The sequence below is a fragment of the Rattus norvegicus genome, chromosome 15, assembly GCF_021556685.1.
Source record: "Rattus norvegicus strain SHRSP/BbbUtx chromosome 15, alternate assembly SHRSP_T2T, whole genome shotgun sequence".
Classification (NCBI taxonomy): Eukaryota; Metazoa; Chordata; class Mammalia; order Rodentia; family Muridae; genus Rattus; species Rattus norvegicus.
In genome coordinates, this window is record NC_141548.1 from 43809763 (window position 1) to 43822935 (window position 13173).

A 13173-nucleotide genomic window follows, 5' to 3' on the forward strand; every position below is an offset into this window, starting at 1 on the left:
CATACATAGTATGGCTGCCCTCTTTGCACCACTCCTGTGCTTCTGAGCTGTGACGCAGGGTCTACCATGGACCCTTTGATGAGACCAAGGGACAGGACTGAGGCCACAGGACTGCCACAGGCTGGGGGTAGTAGTGACAGCATCTCAGCTTGACAGCCTCCAGCACTCCCATCAGAGCATGGCTTTCTCACCGTCCCGCCGGCTTCCAGGCTATTTCTCCAGCCATTTCTTCCCTTCTCAACTCACTGTACCTTCCTGTCTCTCACAGAACTGTCCACTCAAGGAAGTAGGTATGTTAATAAGGAGATTCAGAACGCCGTCCAGGGGGTGAAGCACATAAAGACCCTCATAGAAAAAACCAACGCAGAGCGCAAGTCCCTGCTCAACAGTTTAGAGGAAGCCAAGAAGAAGAAAGAGGTAGGGCCCAGCCTTGACTGAGCCCTGGCTCTCCCTGCTGGAACACGGTGGGCAGGTGCCTTGCTGGGTTGCCATGGTGTCCTGGTGCAGTCTTTGCAGGGCTTTGCTAATACTGGGCCAGACTAAGGAGCCAGGAAAAGCACATTCGCTTGTGGAGCCTCAGGGCTGAGGTCTTGGATCTGGTTTCCTTGCAAGTCTGGCCCAGGGCCTGAAGCCAAGATTCATTTCAATAGGTTTTTCTAACCCTTGCTGTGTGCAGGGCATGGTGCAGGACTCGGGAGAGGGGTCATGGCAGCACCTGGCCACTTCCCACCACTCTTTTCTTCTGTATTCAAAGTGGCTCTTAACATGAATGTGCTTATTTTTAACATGAATGGCAATATTTTAAAGTTAACGTAAAATCCTCATGATCTATCCTTAGACATCCATTCATCCCCACTCAGCTTCGGGTGTGGGGTTGGGGACCGTTTTCAAAGCCCTTAGCAGAGGCTGAGGTTATGGGTAGAACCAGGCCCTCTATAGATTGTCCCTACCTGTGATAATGCTTACTTTATAAATTACAGACAGTAGGGTAGGAGCAGCAACGATGACGTAGAATAGTTACAATGTTACACCAAACAAAAGGTTATGCAGATGCAATTTCTCCCACTCTCAGAATATCTCAGTTCCTCAGCCTCAGCAACACTATTTTTAGACTGTGGTTGACCATGGGTAGCTGAGAACTGATAACAGGGGACTGCCCTGTTACCATTTGTTTAACTTGCCTTTTCTACATGTGGACGTCTATGTTGACCCTGGTACACACACACACACACACACACACACACACACACACACACACACACACGAACACACATACTAGAACTTATACACAGATCCATCCACTCATTTATTTTCCATATCTTTATGTAGACGTACACATTTGCTGTAAACTAATATCTCTTCAGGTGGAGAATTTAAATTTTTTATTTTGGTGATCCCTGGAGCCAATAATTGGGTCAGGGGGCATGGTAATGAGGTTGTGGTCGATTTGACTTCAGGTTGGATAGCTTTGATTTGCACATCAGGGGCCACGGTTCTAATAGAAAGAGAAGACTGGCCTCTTTGGGGAGATGAGAAGAGACAGTGAGGTGGCATAAGGGAGAGATGGGTCCTGAAGAAGAGACAGTCAGAGCAGCAAATCAGAGCGGACAGGGAAAACTTAGAGAACAGCTGGGCCTTGAAGGATGAGAGGCCCCTGTGAGCGGTGTGGGGACGCCATGACGGATGGGCTAGAGCAAAGCTGTGGGCTGAGTAGCACCTTGTACACAGATGGGAGAGATCGGCTGGGTCTCTGTGTGGGTCACCTCACCTTGTCATCTCCATGAAGGGTGCTCTAGATGACACCAGGGATTCTGAAATGAAGCTGAAGGCTTTCCCGGAAGTGTGTAACGAGACCATGATGGCCCTCTGGGAAGAGTGTAAGCCCTGCCTGAAGCACACCTGCATGAAGTTCTACGCACGCGTCTGCAGGAGCGGCTCGGGGCTGGTTGGTCGCCAGGTGAGAAGGAGACATGTCCATGGCCTGGGTTCTGGATGGGGAGTGTGGAGAATCCACGAAATAGGCCTCACTCCATATACTGGGTACAGTTGATTAGCGTTGCTTGACTGCATGCCTTTCTAGTGTCGTGGTCGATTGGTGATGTCTGACACGAGTACACATGTAGCCAATCATCATGGGTATGCATGACAGTCTTACAAGACCTTTAACCAGCTGGGTAAAATGGCCTCATGGTATGGTAGAACCCCATGCTCATATAGGAAAGGGGGGCTAAGAATATTTAGTATATTTGCATCAATTCTATCCCTACCTGTGAGCTTCACTGGTTGGGACTCAGTGAAACTCACTGTTTCCTGAAGGCTGAGCAGCCAAGTGGGAGCCGCTGTCCTTCATGACCAAAGATGAGCCCTCTGAGTTTCACCGTGAGAGGTGGCTGCAGGGCCTGACAGGGTATTCAGGAGGCAGAACAGCGGGAACTTGGGTGAGCTGCTGTGTGGTCACAGGGTGAGGCAGGCTGGGGTGCACAAGGCCTTACTGTACTTCTCTGGGTCCCAGCTAGAGGAGTTTCTGAACCAGAGCTCACCCTTCTACTTCTGGATGAACGGGGACCGCATCGACTCCCTGCTGGAGAGTGACCGGCAGCAGAGCCAAGTCCTAGATGCTATGCAGGACAGCTTCACTCGGGCGTCTGGCATCATAGATACGCTTTTCCAGGACCGGTTCTTCACCCATGAGCCCCAGGACATCCACCATTTCTCCCCCATGGGCTTCCCACACAAGCGGCCTCATTTCTTGTACCCCAAGTCCCGCTTGGTCCGCAGCCTCATGCCTCTCTCCCACTACGGGCCTCTGAGCTTCCACAACATGTTCCAGCCTTTCTTTGATATGATACACCAGGCTCAACAGGCCATGGACGTCCAGCTCCATAGCCCAGCTTTACAGTTCCCGGATGTGGATTTCTTAAAAGGTCAGAAAGCATTCGTTGTCTTTCCAAGACGGAATGGGAGTCTCCAAGATGTTTAGGCTCTGCTAGGGCTTGACATGTGTTTTATGTTCCCAGCAGCCCCTGAGGCTGGTATTTTCCCCCATTTGCAGGGTAAAGGAGCTAGGATGGGGGTAAAGCAATGCAGAAGGCAAACTGGGACCCAGTTCAATCTCACACTTGTAGAGCTTGGAGCCTGTGTTCTTTACAGCCAGCTCAGGGTGTGATCCAGCTGTACCTCCTCTAGGACCCTGGCTTTTCTTTCTTGGGAACTTTTGAGGATGTGGTGTTGGAGGCCTGCCTTTCCAGGCAACAGGTCTGCGTCATCTTAAAGAAGATGGTCATGACTGCGGCCTAAGCATGTAACACCTGTAAGGATGAAATGTGATGTGGACACGAGAAACCCGTGTCTGAGGAGTGATTTTCTTCATCAGTGTGTGTCCTAATGCCGTGTCCTTCACGGTATGGTTTGCACGAGAAACATAGGAAGGCCTGGCACCCAATTCACGTCTCTTGTAGCTCTGTTATCTAAGGATGGTGTATGTTGTCAGGACACACTTGTGCTTTCTGGGGCTTGATGGCCAGTTAGGGAGTACCGCCAGCCAAGGAGAATGAAGAACAGCCACGATGCCAGAAGGCACACAGCTGAGGGAATGTGTGAGATCTCTCAGAGGGAGATGGTGAGAAGGCAGGCAGTACCTGCTAAGAGCCATGGGAATATGGCTAGGGAGCCCCAGGGAAATCGCATGTCTGCAAGCGAACGACTAAGCTTCGTCTTGCCTGACCACAGCGCTGAGCAGAGGTGTGGGGACTCGGGGGTGGGTGTCTTTCCAATGTGACACGTGCCTCATTCTGCGCCCCTTTCTCCTCATGTGTCCAGAAGGTGAAGATGACCGCACAGTGTGCAAGGAGATCCGCCATAACTCCACAGGATGCCTGAAGATGAAGGGCCAGTGTGAGAAGTGCCAAGAGATCTTGTCTGTGGGTGAGTCGGGAACCAGTCTATAATCTGGGCATCTGACTAAGGGTCACCAGTGACTAACTGGTACTGTCCTTCAGAGACTAGTTCTCTGCCTGTGATCTGTAGTCCCTGGGAGACTCCTCCCTGGTGCATAGCTTACTATGCTCATACCTACAGCTTCGTTATTTGGGAGCTGGGGTAGAACCCGTGCCTCATGCATGCTGGGTGAGTGCTCTACCGTTGAGCCACGCCAATTTTACTTAGAATCAAATCCAGGGGCAGATTTTTCTCAAGTAGATGAGGTCTGTCTAAAGCACCCACCACCACCCTGGTGGCTCATGGCAAACCTGCAACCCGCGGTGGATATCTCCATAGAATTTAACCGTAGCCACCAGCAATCTGCAGCTCATTCCCCTGGTTGCTTTGTTCCACAGTGCCAAGTACAGTAGACCCTGCTTTTTAACTTTAGATTATGAAATCTTTGACAGCATGCATTTTGTTTAATCAGTGTTCCACATGCCTGGCACTGTTGCGAACATGTCACAGGTGTTTGTTCTCAGAATGATCTTGTGAGCCTGGTTCAGCTTTCTTTACATTTTGCAGAATGGCTACATGACTTATCTAAGATTACATGACATGAGACATCTCACTTAGGCTGTGCTCAGGAACAGCCTGCTGGGGTTTCTCCCTGGGAACCCTGAGCTATGTCCTTGCGATGGTGGTCCTTGATATCCTGGCCACATTCCTTTTGGTTGATTAGTCCCTCAGAAAGGAACTGTTTTCCTTCATCGGCTTCCCAGGCAGTCTGGGTATGGCGGCGGCACATCCCTATAGTACCAACATCTGGGAGGCTGAGGAAGGAGGGTGGTGAATCTGAGGCCAGTCTTGGCTGCATAGCAAGGTTCTGTCTCAGTGAAAACAAAGTACAGCAAACCCAGAACCGTTCCCCACAGATTTGTCAGGTCTGGCGGTCAATCAAATGTTTCTGCTTTCAGTCCGGTCTTCACAGTGGCTCACGGTATACAGCGCTTCCTGCTCAGATCACAAGGAGTTAATCGTCCTCTTTGTTGTTTTGTCATATGTGTAGTTGGCAGGGACAGACGTTCAGAGTCTGGTTAAATATTCCCAGCCTCACTCCTGCAATGTTAGGAGCCCAGGAAAGATACATTACTGCTTTCAAAGGTTATAGTGTGAAATTATAAACAAATATGTACCCACACCAGCAGGCCGACCCCCAGGAAACCGTCAGGGATCTCTTCCATCAGGCTTAGTGACCCTCTCAACAGTCACCGTTTCTGTCACCTGCTAGCTCCTGTGTACGGTGCTTACAATGACAGGGAGGCTCCACAGGGACCTCTCATCTGGGACAACTTGACTCAGCCCTGCGGGTGGACCCGAACATGGCTGAGCATTTAACGTTTTTGGCTTCTACCTGCCATGTGCCAAGTGACAATCAGAAATATCTTCAGAACGTGTGGAATGTCCCCTGGTGGGTAGTGTGGTCCCAGGTTGAGAACCACAGTTCTACACCATCGGTCCCCTCCAGGACTCTTCCTTGTTTGGGCTAAGAGTAAGGGTACTCAGGCTATTCCTCAAAGATTTCTTCTCATCTGTGCTGCTTGTCTTTAATCCTCTTTCTTGCCCCATGCAACATTTTATCTTATTTAGTATGAATGATTGCAGCTGTCACGTGGGGCACAGAGGCTCCCTTGTCTTGCTTAGTTTTGATACACAGACTCTCCTAGATGTTTTAAAAATAGTAGAGGAGGGGGTTTTCAGAAAAAATGGTTTTCAGAAAACATGGGCATTTTGTAGGACCCAGATGCCTGATACCTGCAATGTACTCATGGACCAGAGGGAAGACACCAGTTTTCCTGTTTTCTGTAGGAGCCTTCCTGGCCAGCTGTGGGTGGACAAGGGCAGGCAAGGACCGACCCTCAGGCACCGGATGCCTGTGTTTTGTAGCCTAGGAACCTGGCTGTCTCTTCTGCAGCTTGGGTTCTGGGAAAATGGTATTGTGGAATTTCTCAAATATGTTCCAAAATAAGCTTGGAGAATGTTCTAGAACCATGGTCTCAGGGGAGGAAGAGCTCAGGTTGAGGAGCTGAAGATGCGGGTTCAGTCCTGGTTCCAGAGATTGCTTCCCCTCTAGATCTGGGCAAGTTCCTTACTTCCAAAACCCTGTTTCATGACTGGTAAATCAGGAGTGTTGATGCTTGTGTCAAGCCCAGCATACTTTGAGGCACACAGTAGGTCCACCTAAGGGAATAATGCTCCTCTTCTCTGTGGAGTGTCCAGTGCAACAGTAGCTTCCTTCTACTTGGAAATGAGCTAAGTGGGGAGCTAAGGGAATGAGAATAACTCCAGGTCTGAGAACATGGAGTAGTTGGTGTCAGTACTCTCCAGAACATGGTCAGTGGCATTGTGACAGGTCATCGAGATTGGTCATGCCTACCACCCAGAGAGGATTCAACCACACTGCTCCAACACAGCCTAGCATGGGCACTATTGCCTCCCAAAGCGTGAAGGGAGCAGCCCCTTGATTTCCATGTCAGGGGGACTGTTCTGTGGGAACTGTAAGAACTGGTTTGTAGACTTCCATTGAAGAGCTCCTCTGCTTCAGATCCCAGAGGCTGGAGCCATCCCCCTTAACATCTCTCTCATGCTTCTGCCTTCTGCTTCTTTCTTCCCTGGCCAGACTGTTCGACCAACAATCCTGCCCAGGCTAACCTGCGCCAGGAGCTAAACGACTCGCTCCAGGTGGCTGAGAGGCTGACCCAGCAGTACAACGAGCTGCTTCATTCCCTCCAGTCCAAGATGCTCAACACCTCATCCCTGCTGGAACAGCTGAACGACCAGTTCAGCTGGGTGTCCCAGCTGGCTAACCTCACACAGGGCGATGACCAGTACCTTCGGGTCTCCACAGTGAGTAGTATCCCAGTTATTTGATGAGGCTAAGGCCCACGTGTGATCCAGAGGTGATGGATGCCTCTTAGAGGTGCCGTGGGACAAAGGTTTACACCATCAGGAACTGGGAAAACCATACTCGCGTTGTAGCATTGAAATGCCTTCACCCCTCGAGGTCAGATATCCAAGTCTTATTTCCAAGATGAGGAAAGAGAGAGGTTCTGTGGCTTGCTAAGTAGACGGAACTTTGGGCAGCTTCCCTGAGTCAGCCTGTCAGCTGCTGCTTTCTGCCCAGGGCCATGCTGAGTGCCGCATGAATTAGTGTTAGCCAGTGAGATCGGCTTCCTTTAGTGCTCACAGCCCCCCTCGTCCTCTTTCCACCATAGACTGGCTAGCATTTGTACAAAGCAAATGTTGGGGTCAGGTGTTGTGGTGAGTGTCTGTAAGCCGGCACCAAAGAAACTGAGGCAGGAAAGTGGAGATCTTGAGCCCGGGCTGGACTATACAGTGAAGGCCTCTCTCAAACAAGGCAAAACAAGAAGAAAACATTTGACAATCATTTCAAGTTTCTGGGGTGCCTACTTGGCTAGTCAGTTTTCAAATAACATCTGTCCCTTCAAATCGAGATAGTTTTGCTCAGAATTCTCTGAACATCTTGAGTAGCAACAGGTAACCTGGAGCTCCATACTCGGTTGCAGGGGCAAAGAGAAGGGCACGCTCTGTAGACATTGTGCAGAGACACTTCTCCTGCCTTCTTCTAGGTGACAACCCATTCTTCTGACTCAGAAGTCCCCTCTCGTGTCACTGAGGTGGTGGTGAAGCTGTTTGACTCTGACCCCATCACAGTGGTGTTACCAGAAGAAGTCTCCAAGGATAACCCTAAGTTTATGGACACAGTGGCAGAGAAAGCGCTACAGGAATACCGCAGGAAAAGCCGGTAAGCGGGCAGCCTTTCTGTGACCCTGAGGGCTGATAAACAAGTCTTTCTAAACAAGACCCTGGAGGACTGGAAAGTCCGAAGGAGCCCAGAGAAGGAGCAAAATATGCATTCTGGATGCAGGGCCTATCCCTGAGGCCAGACCCCACGGGTGAGCTAGGAAAACCCCCTGGGGATTTTATTTTCTTTGCTCTGGGAAATATTTTTCCTCAGTGGCAAGGATGTGGGTGTTGGTGGCTGCTTCTTGGGGGATATTGATTCTCTTCTCTACTCTCCTTTTTTTTTCCAGCATGGAATGAGACAGAAGCATCAGTTTTCTATATGTAGGAGTCTCAAGGAGGGAATCTCCCAGCTTTCCGAGGTTGCTGCAGACCCCTAGAGAACTCCACATGTCTCCAGCGCCTAGGCCTCCACCCCAGCAGCCTCTCCTTCCTCTGGGTTCTGTACTCTAATGCCTGCACTTGATGCTCTCGGGAAGAACTGCTTCCCCCACGCAACTAATCCAATAAAGCCACCTTGCGATATGTGTGCCTTGGGCCCGCTTTCATATTTTCATACTTGATTCTCCTGCAGGCCGCACATCTTCATTTGATATGGAGAGAAAACAAGGAAGTAGCTGGGTCAGTTGCTAAAGCACTTGCCACATAGACATGAGTTTGGTAAAGTCAGGCATGGTGGCACCCTCTTGTAACTTAATCTCGGCACCTCAGCGCTCTCAGAGCAGAGGGTCCCTGGAGCTGGTGGGTGGTCGGTGAGCGTCAGGCCCCAGTGAGAGATCTTGTCTCAGAACACAGGTATGAGGAGACCAAAGAATGACACAAGGCCACACATGTAGAAGAAATCTCGAAGTTAACAGCTGAGACTGTGTAAGAGTCTCCATATACTGGAGAGTAAAGAGTACTCATGACAACTGGGGGGACCTCTGGCTTTGGGGGAGAGGTTTGTTCCAATAAGCTGCTGAGGCAAGTTCCTGAAGCCAGAAACTTTTCCCTCCCACCACAACACTGTCCACGAGTTCTGACAAAGTGGGGCAGTCTCCCAGAGAATGCACTGAAATTAAGGCAGGAAGAGCTGCTAGTGGGACACATGGGTTAATGTGTAACTGACAATTTCCTGTGGAAACTGCTCAGCAGAAGCCAAATGAAGAGGCAGTTTTCTTGTTGTTTGTAAGAACATGGGAACCTGGGACACCTTCCGGACCATGGCGTCTCCCATCACTGTCCCTCCATACAATCTTTACTTCTCTGTTGGTTGTTTATTTCTCTGCTCACATGGTTTTAAGTTCATTCATCCATTGATCAGTCAGAGCTGTTGGCTTAGCTGCAGTACCAGGTGCTGCCAGCAGGTGACGGTGACAGGCCGTAGTCTACATCTCTTTTGAGCACATCTAATGTGTTATCTGCAGGAGTTGAGAGGAGCCATGGTGAGTGACACTGCAGAAATGACAGAGGCCATTTATTGGCTAGTCATGAAGCTAGTAAATAACAGATCCAGAAAACCCAAGGAATTCACCGTGGCCTTATAGAGGCCAAGGCTTCTAGCTCAGTGTCCTCTCCAGACCTAGTCTTGCCAGGTATTTTCTGGAAGAGCTTGGTCAATCCGGTATTCACGAGGAAAATGAAGAGACAGTGTAGAACCAGTGAGCACCGAGCCTGTCAGTGAGAGGCTCAAGGTTCAGAATGAACGGTTTGCCTCTGCAGAGGTTCCGTTTCACCTCTGATCCTCATATTCCTGTTATGCTCCTCACTGACTTTACTCCATGATGGCCAAGCAGCGTCAGTGTTTGCACAGATGTTGCCCAGGCTCAGTGACTGATGGTCCAGCAGCGGCTCTGACCATCTCTGACCCGCGTTGAAGTGGATAAGGATTCATCTAGGCTCGGAATGGAGTTACTATAGGTTGGGGACCACGATCTGACTGCCCTCACTTGAACAGTACTCAAGGGAACAAAGACTATGTCGTGAGTTGGCACTGGGCGCCCTCTGTGACTCCATTTTGTCTCTAGCTTTTCTGAGTGTCCAAGGGCACATCACAGGTGGGGGTGACTGAAGGGCCATTTTTTCCCAGCTCACACTCACTAGGTGCCATGACAACTTTGCCAATGATGTCATATGTGTAAGGCCACAGCGACCAACAGGTCCTAAAGATAGAAAGACTTAGTTCTTTGACACTTGAAGGCCTTCACCATAACACGCTACTGCCTTTCTCTGGCTACGTAAAGATATCTTATGTCTATAATGTCAAGGACATGAAACCAACAACACACATAGGTGGCTCCTTTTTGAAAATTTCTGGAAATGTCTGGACTTTTCTTAGTCTCTAAAAGGCCTTGTCTCATAGAGAAGACATCATCAGCTTTTAGTGACCTCTGCGTCCCATTGCCTGGTGATGTCATGTCTCTTTGTGGATTCCCTTTCCAAGCCCCCCTTGGCCTGTGTGATTAGTCTCTTTGGAATTTTATTTCTAGCTTCCAATCTCCCATTCTTTTTTTTTTTTTTTTTTTTTGGTTCTTTTTTTCGGAGCTGGGGACCGAACCCAGGGCCTTGCGCTTCCTAGGTAAGCGCTCTACCACTGAGCTAAATCCCCAGCCCCCCAATCTCCCATTCTTATGATAGAATTTGTCTTGGGCAAAACCACAGGCAGGGACCTTGCAAGGACCAGGGGACCTCACTTGCAAATCTGAAGCCAGCCATGGTCTGTTGAGTTCAGTGTCTGCTCCCTTCTCTGAGATATTCAAGGTCAGTTTATTGTCTGGACCATGGTAGGCATACATTAGGGTTAGATTTTCTCCTGTGTATAGCTTGTCCCCCTCTAGGGGACAGCTTGAGGCCTAGTTCAGAGATCTGTAAGAGGCTACCATGGAATGACTAGAGAGATCCCATCCCCTGACTACTGTGTTCCTTCCCTCTGTTGGTGAGTTTCAGTGACTTTCACCAGTCACCTCTACCAGTCTGCCTTCCTGGAAGGTCACATACAATGTCTTAGTTAAGGCTCCCAGGTGACAGTTAATCCATTCTCTGGTTTTGGTTATCTCCTATTGCTGTGACAAAAAGACCCTAATGAAAGCAACTGAAGGGAGAAAAGATCTTATTCTGGTTGGTAGTTCCAGACACATCCCCGAGAGCTTCGTCCCCTAATAGTTCCACAACCTCCCCCAAACATCTCCACCACCTGGAGACCAAATGGTCAGGCCCGTGAGCCTGTGGGGACATGCACATTTGGGCCACCAAATAGGTGGCCTGGTCAGTTTGTCTAAGTTTGTCCTATCTTGAGCCAGTACTCCAGGGCATAAGGACCAAATGTCTTCAGCCTCTCAGTGCTCCTGTGTTCAGGTTTGGTAGAAACCTCAGAGTGAGGAACAGGTGACTGCATCCCGTGGGAGGCTCAGAGCTCACCTGGTCCCTCTTTTCCTCATCTGCAGACCTGCCTGAGGAGTATGGGGACCAGTGGGCATCTGGAGAGAAGTGTAGTTGGTTACTTCTTAACCAAATTCAGCTTGGAGAGCTGATGCTGTACTGTGATTCTGGTAACTCTCCCTTCCCTTCTCCATCCATGGTGGAGCACCCACTGGGCCTCATCGGTCAATTTAATTTTAAATTCTTGCATGCTCTAAGGATTACTGCCCACTTTATTAGAGTCCAGGCTTGGCAGACAGGCACACACCTCAATACCCACAAGTTCCCACAGCTAGAGAGGAGGCTAGTGTTTGCCACCAGGAGGTAGAAGAGCTGGTTCCTCAGGTTTCAGGTTCAGCTGATTGGGAAGCTGCCGCCAAGATGGAGACTAGCCAATGGGAACTTGGTACAGGAGTAAGAGGAGAAAAATGGAAGGAAGGAGAGAAGATGGATTTAGATGAACAATGCCCTCCAGAGCACAATGTAGGGGCTCAGCACATATCACTCGGGGTCAAAAGGGTGGCACCATGAGAGTCGTCAGGACACCAGTCCAAAGAAAGAATAAATCACATTCATCAGAAGCCAAAACCCCTAAGGACACACAGGTATTCTGGCAATCAGAATGTGTATTTCCAGAACACTGGGTTGGCCAAGAAATCTAGGAATTGAAGAATTAAGGAACTTGGAAGTTTTAGATCTGTCATTGGACCAAGTCCCTTACTGCCTATATGTCTTCCATAGTGTGCTCTGTTGGTGGCATTTAAGAATTGAAATGTAGATCTAAAATAAACACTGGAAGAGGAGCTCTGTCTCCAGCAGTAGGAGATGCCCTTCCCAGGCTGCTGCTCAGGTCCAGCCTTCTGCTGCAAAACTACCATTTTCTTTCAGGATGAGTCAGTATGAAGTGAAGTGGAGTCCAGTAAGTATAGAAGGAAAGTCCAGGGCTTGTTAAGAAGCGAGGGGGGACTAGGAGGGGGATTGCAACATTTGGGATGTAAATAAATAAAATAATTAATTAAAAAAGAAAAATCCATGCTTGTTTAAGCATGGGAGAGACACACAGTCAAGGAAAGGACAAAAGGATATTTGAGGAAGGGAGGACTTTTCAAGAGTGGAGTCACTTTGGATAATCCCTTTATGAGCAAACTTAATGGAATGGAGGTTATTCGTGAGTTAAAACGGGGTGGGCGGTCCCATGTGTGGATTTTCCCAGAATAGGGGTCACCTCTTTTTGTCCTTTTACGGGATTTTCCAGATATGTTATGGCATCAGATGGATAATGGGAAAGGCAGTCTTACAAGCCCAGTGGTGGAAGGTACCATTATAACGAAGCTAAGGACAGTCAGGAGGTATGCTGGTCCTAGCTGGGTTTGGGTGGCCAAGTTCTTCACTGATTGAATGATACACAACATCCTGATATCAGACAGCTCTGTGGTTTCCCTTTTCTTTAAGCAGCAAGTAGTCAACCTTTCTCCCCATGCTATGCAGCCTGTCTCATCTCCCCCCTCACTCTGGTTGAAGAGTTTAAAGACATTTGCTTTGGTAGCTCGCTTTGAGATATTGACACATTTCTTTACTTCCCTGGGCCTCAATTTCTTCTTGTGTGGAAGGTCAGGGGTGGGGTAAGTTAGACCTGGAGACTTTCAATGCTTTGGGGTTTAGTTTGCTATTATCCCCCCTCAACACACCAAAGATTTATTGTGTATGTATGCATGCCTATGGGTTTGTGCACATAAGTGCAGACACTCAGAGTCTAGAAGAGATAGCTAGAGTTTCAGTGGCTGTAAACCTTCTGATCCTGTGCTGGGAATCAAACACATGTCCTCTACAAGAGTAACACATACTCTTACGTCTGAGCCCTCTCTCCAGCCACACATTTACTCTTGTTAGCTGCACCAATCTGTTTCAGAGTGCCCTAGAGAAAAACAACCAATGGCTACATCTACAGCAAGGGATTCAGTGTTGGACTTAGGTACTTGTGATTTCACAAGCCCCAGTCTGCAAGGCAGCCCGAAGGCTGCAAACTCTGGCTGG

At 49.1% G+C, this 13173-nt stretch overlaps 1 protein-coding gene across 13 annotated transcripts in view; it reads left to right on the forward strand.

Moving 5' to 3' along the window:
- Clu (clusterin) overlaps positions 1–8268 on the forward strand; it is a 39005-nt gene extending 30737 nt beyond the window's left edge. For 5 of the 13 annotated variants that reach the window (NM_001431370.1, NM_001431368.1, NM_001431369.1 and 2 more), the window contains 7 exon segments: positions 269–417; positions 1787–1957; positions 2513–2924; positions 3820–3924; positions 6599–6825; positions 7569–7744; positions 8034–8268. In NM_001431370.1, coding sequence (NP_001418299.1) covers positions 269–417; positions 1787–1957; positions 2513–2924; positions 3820–3924; positions 6599–6825; positions 7569–7744; positions 8034–8043 — 1250 coding nt within the window. In that variant the 3' untranslated portion in view covers positions 8044–8268. 13 annotated transcript variants of the gene reach the window in all.
- Positions 8269–13173: the final 4905 nt, after the last annotated feature.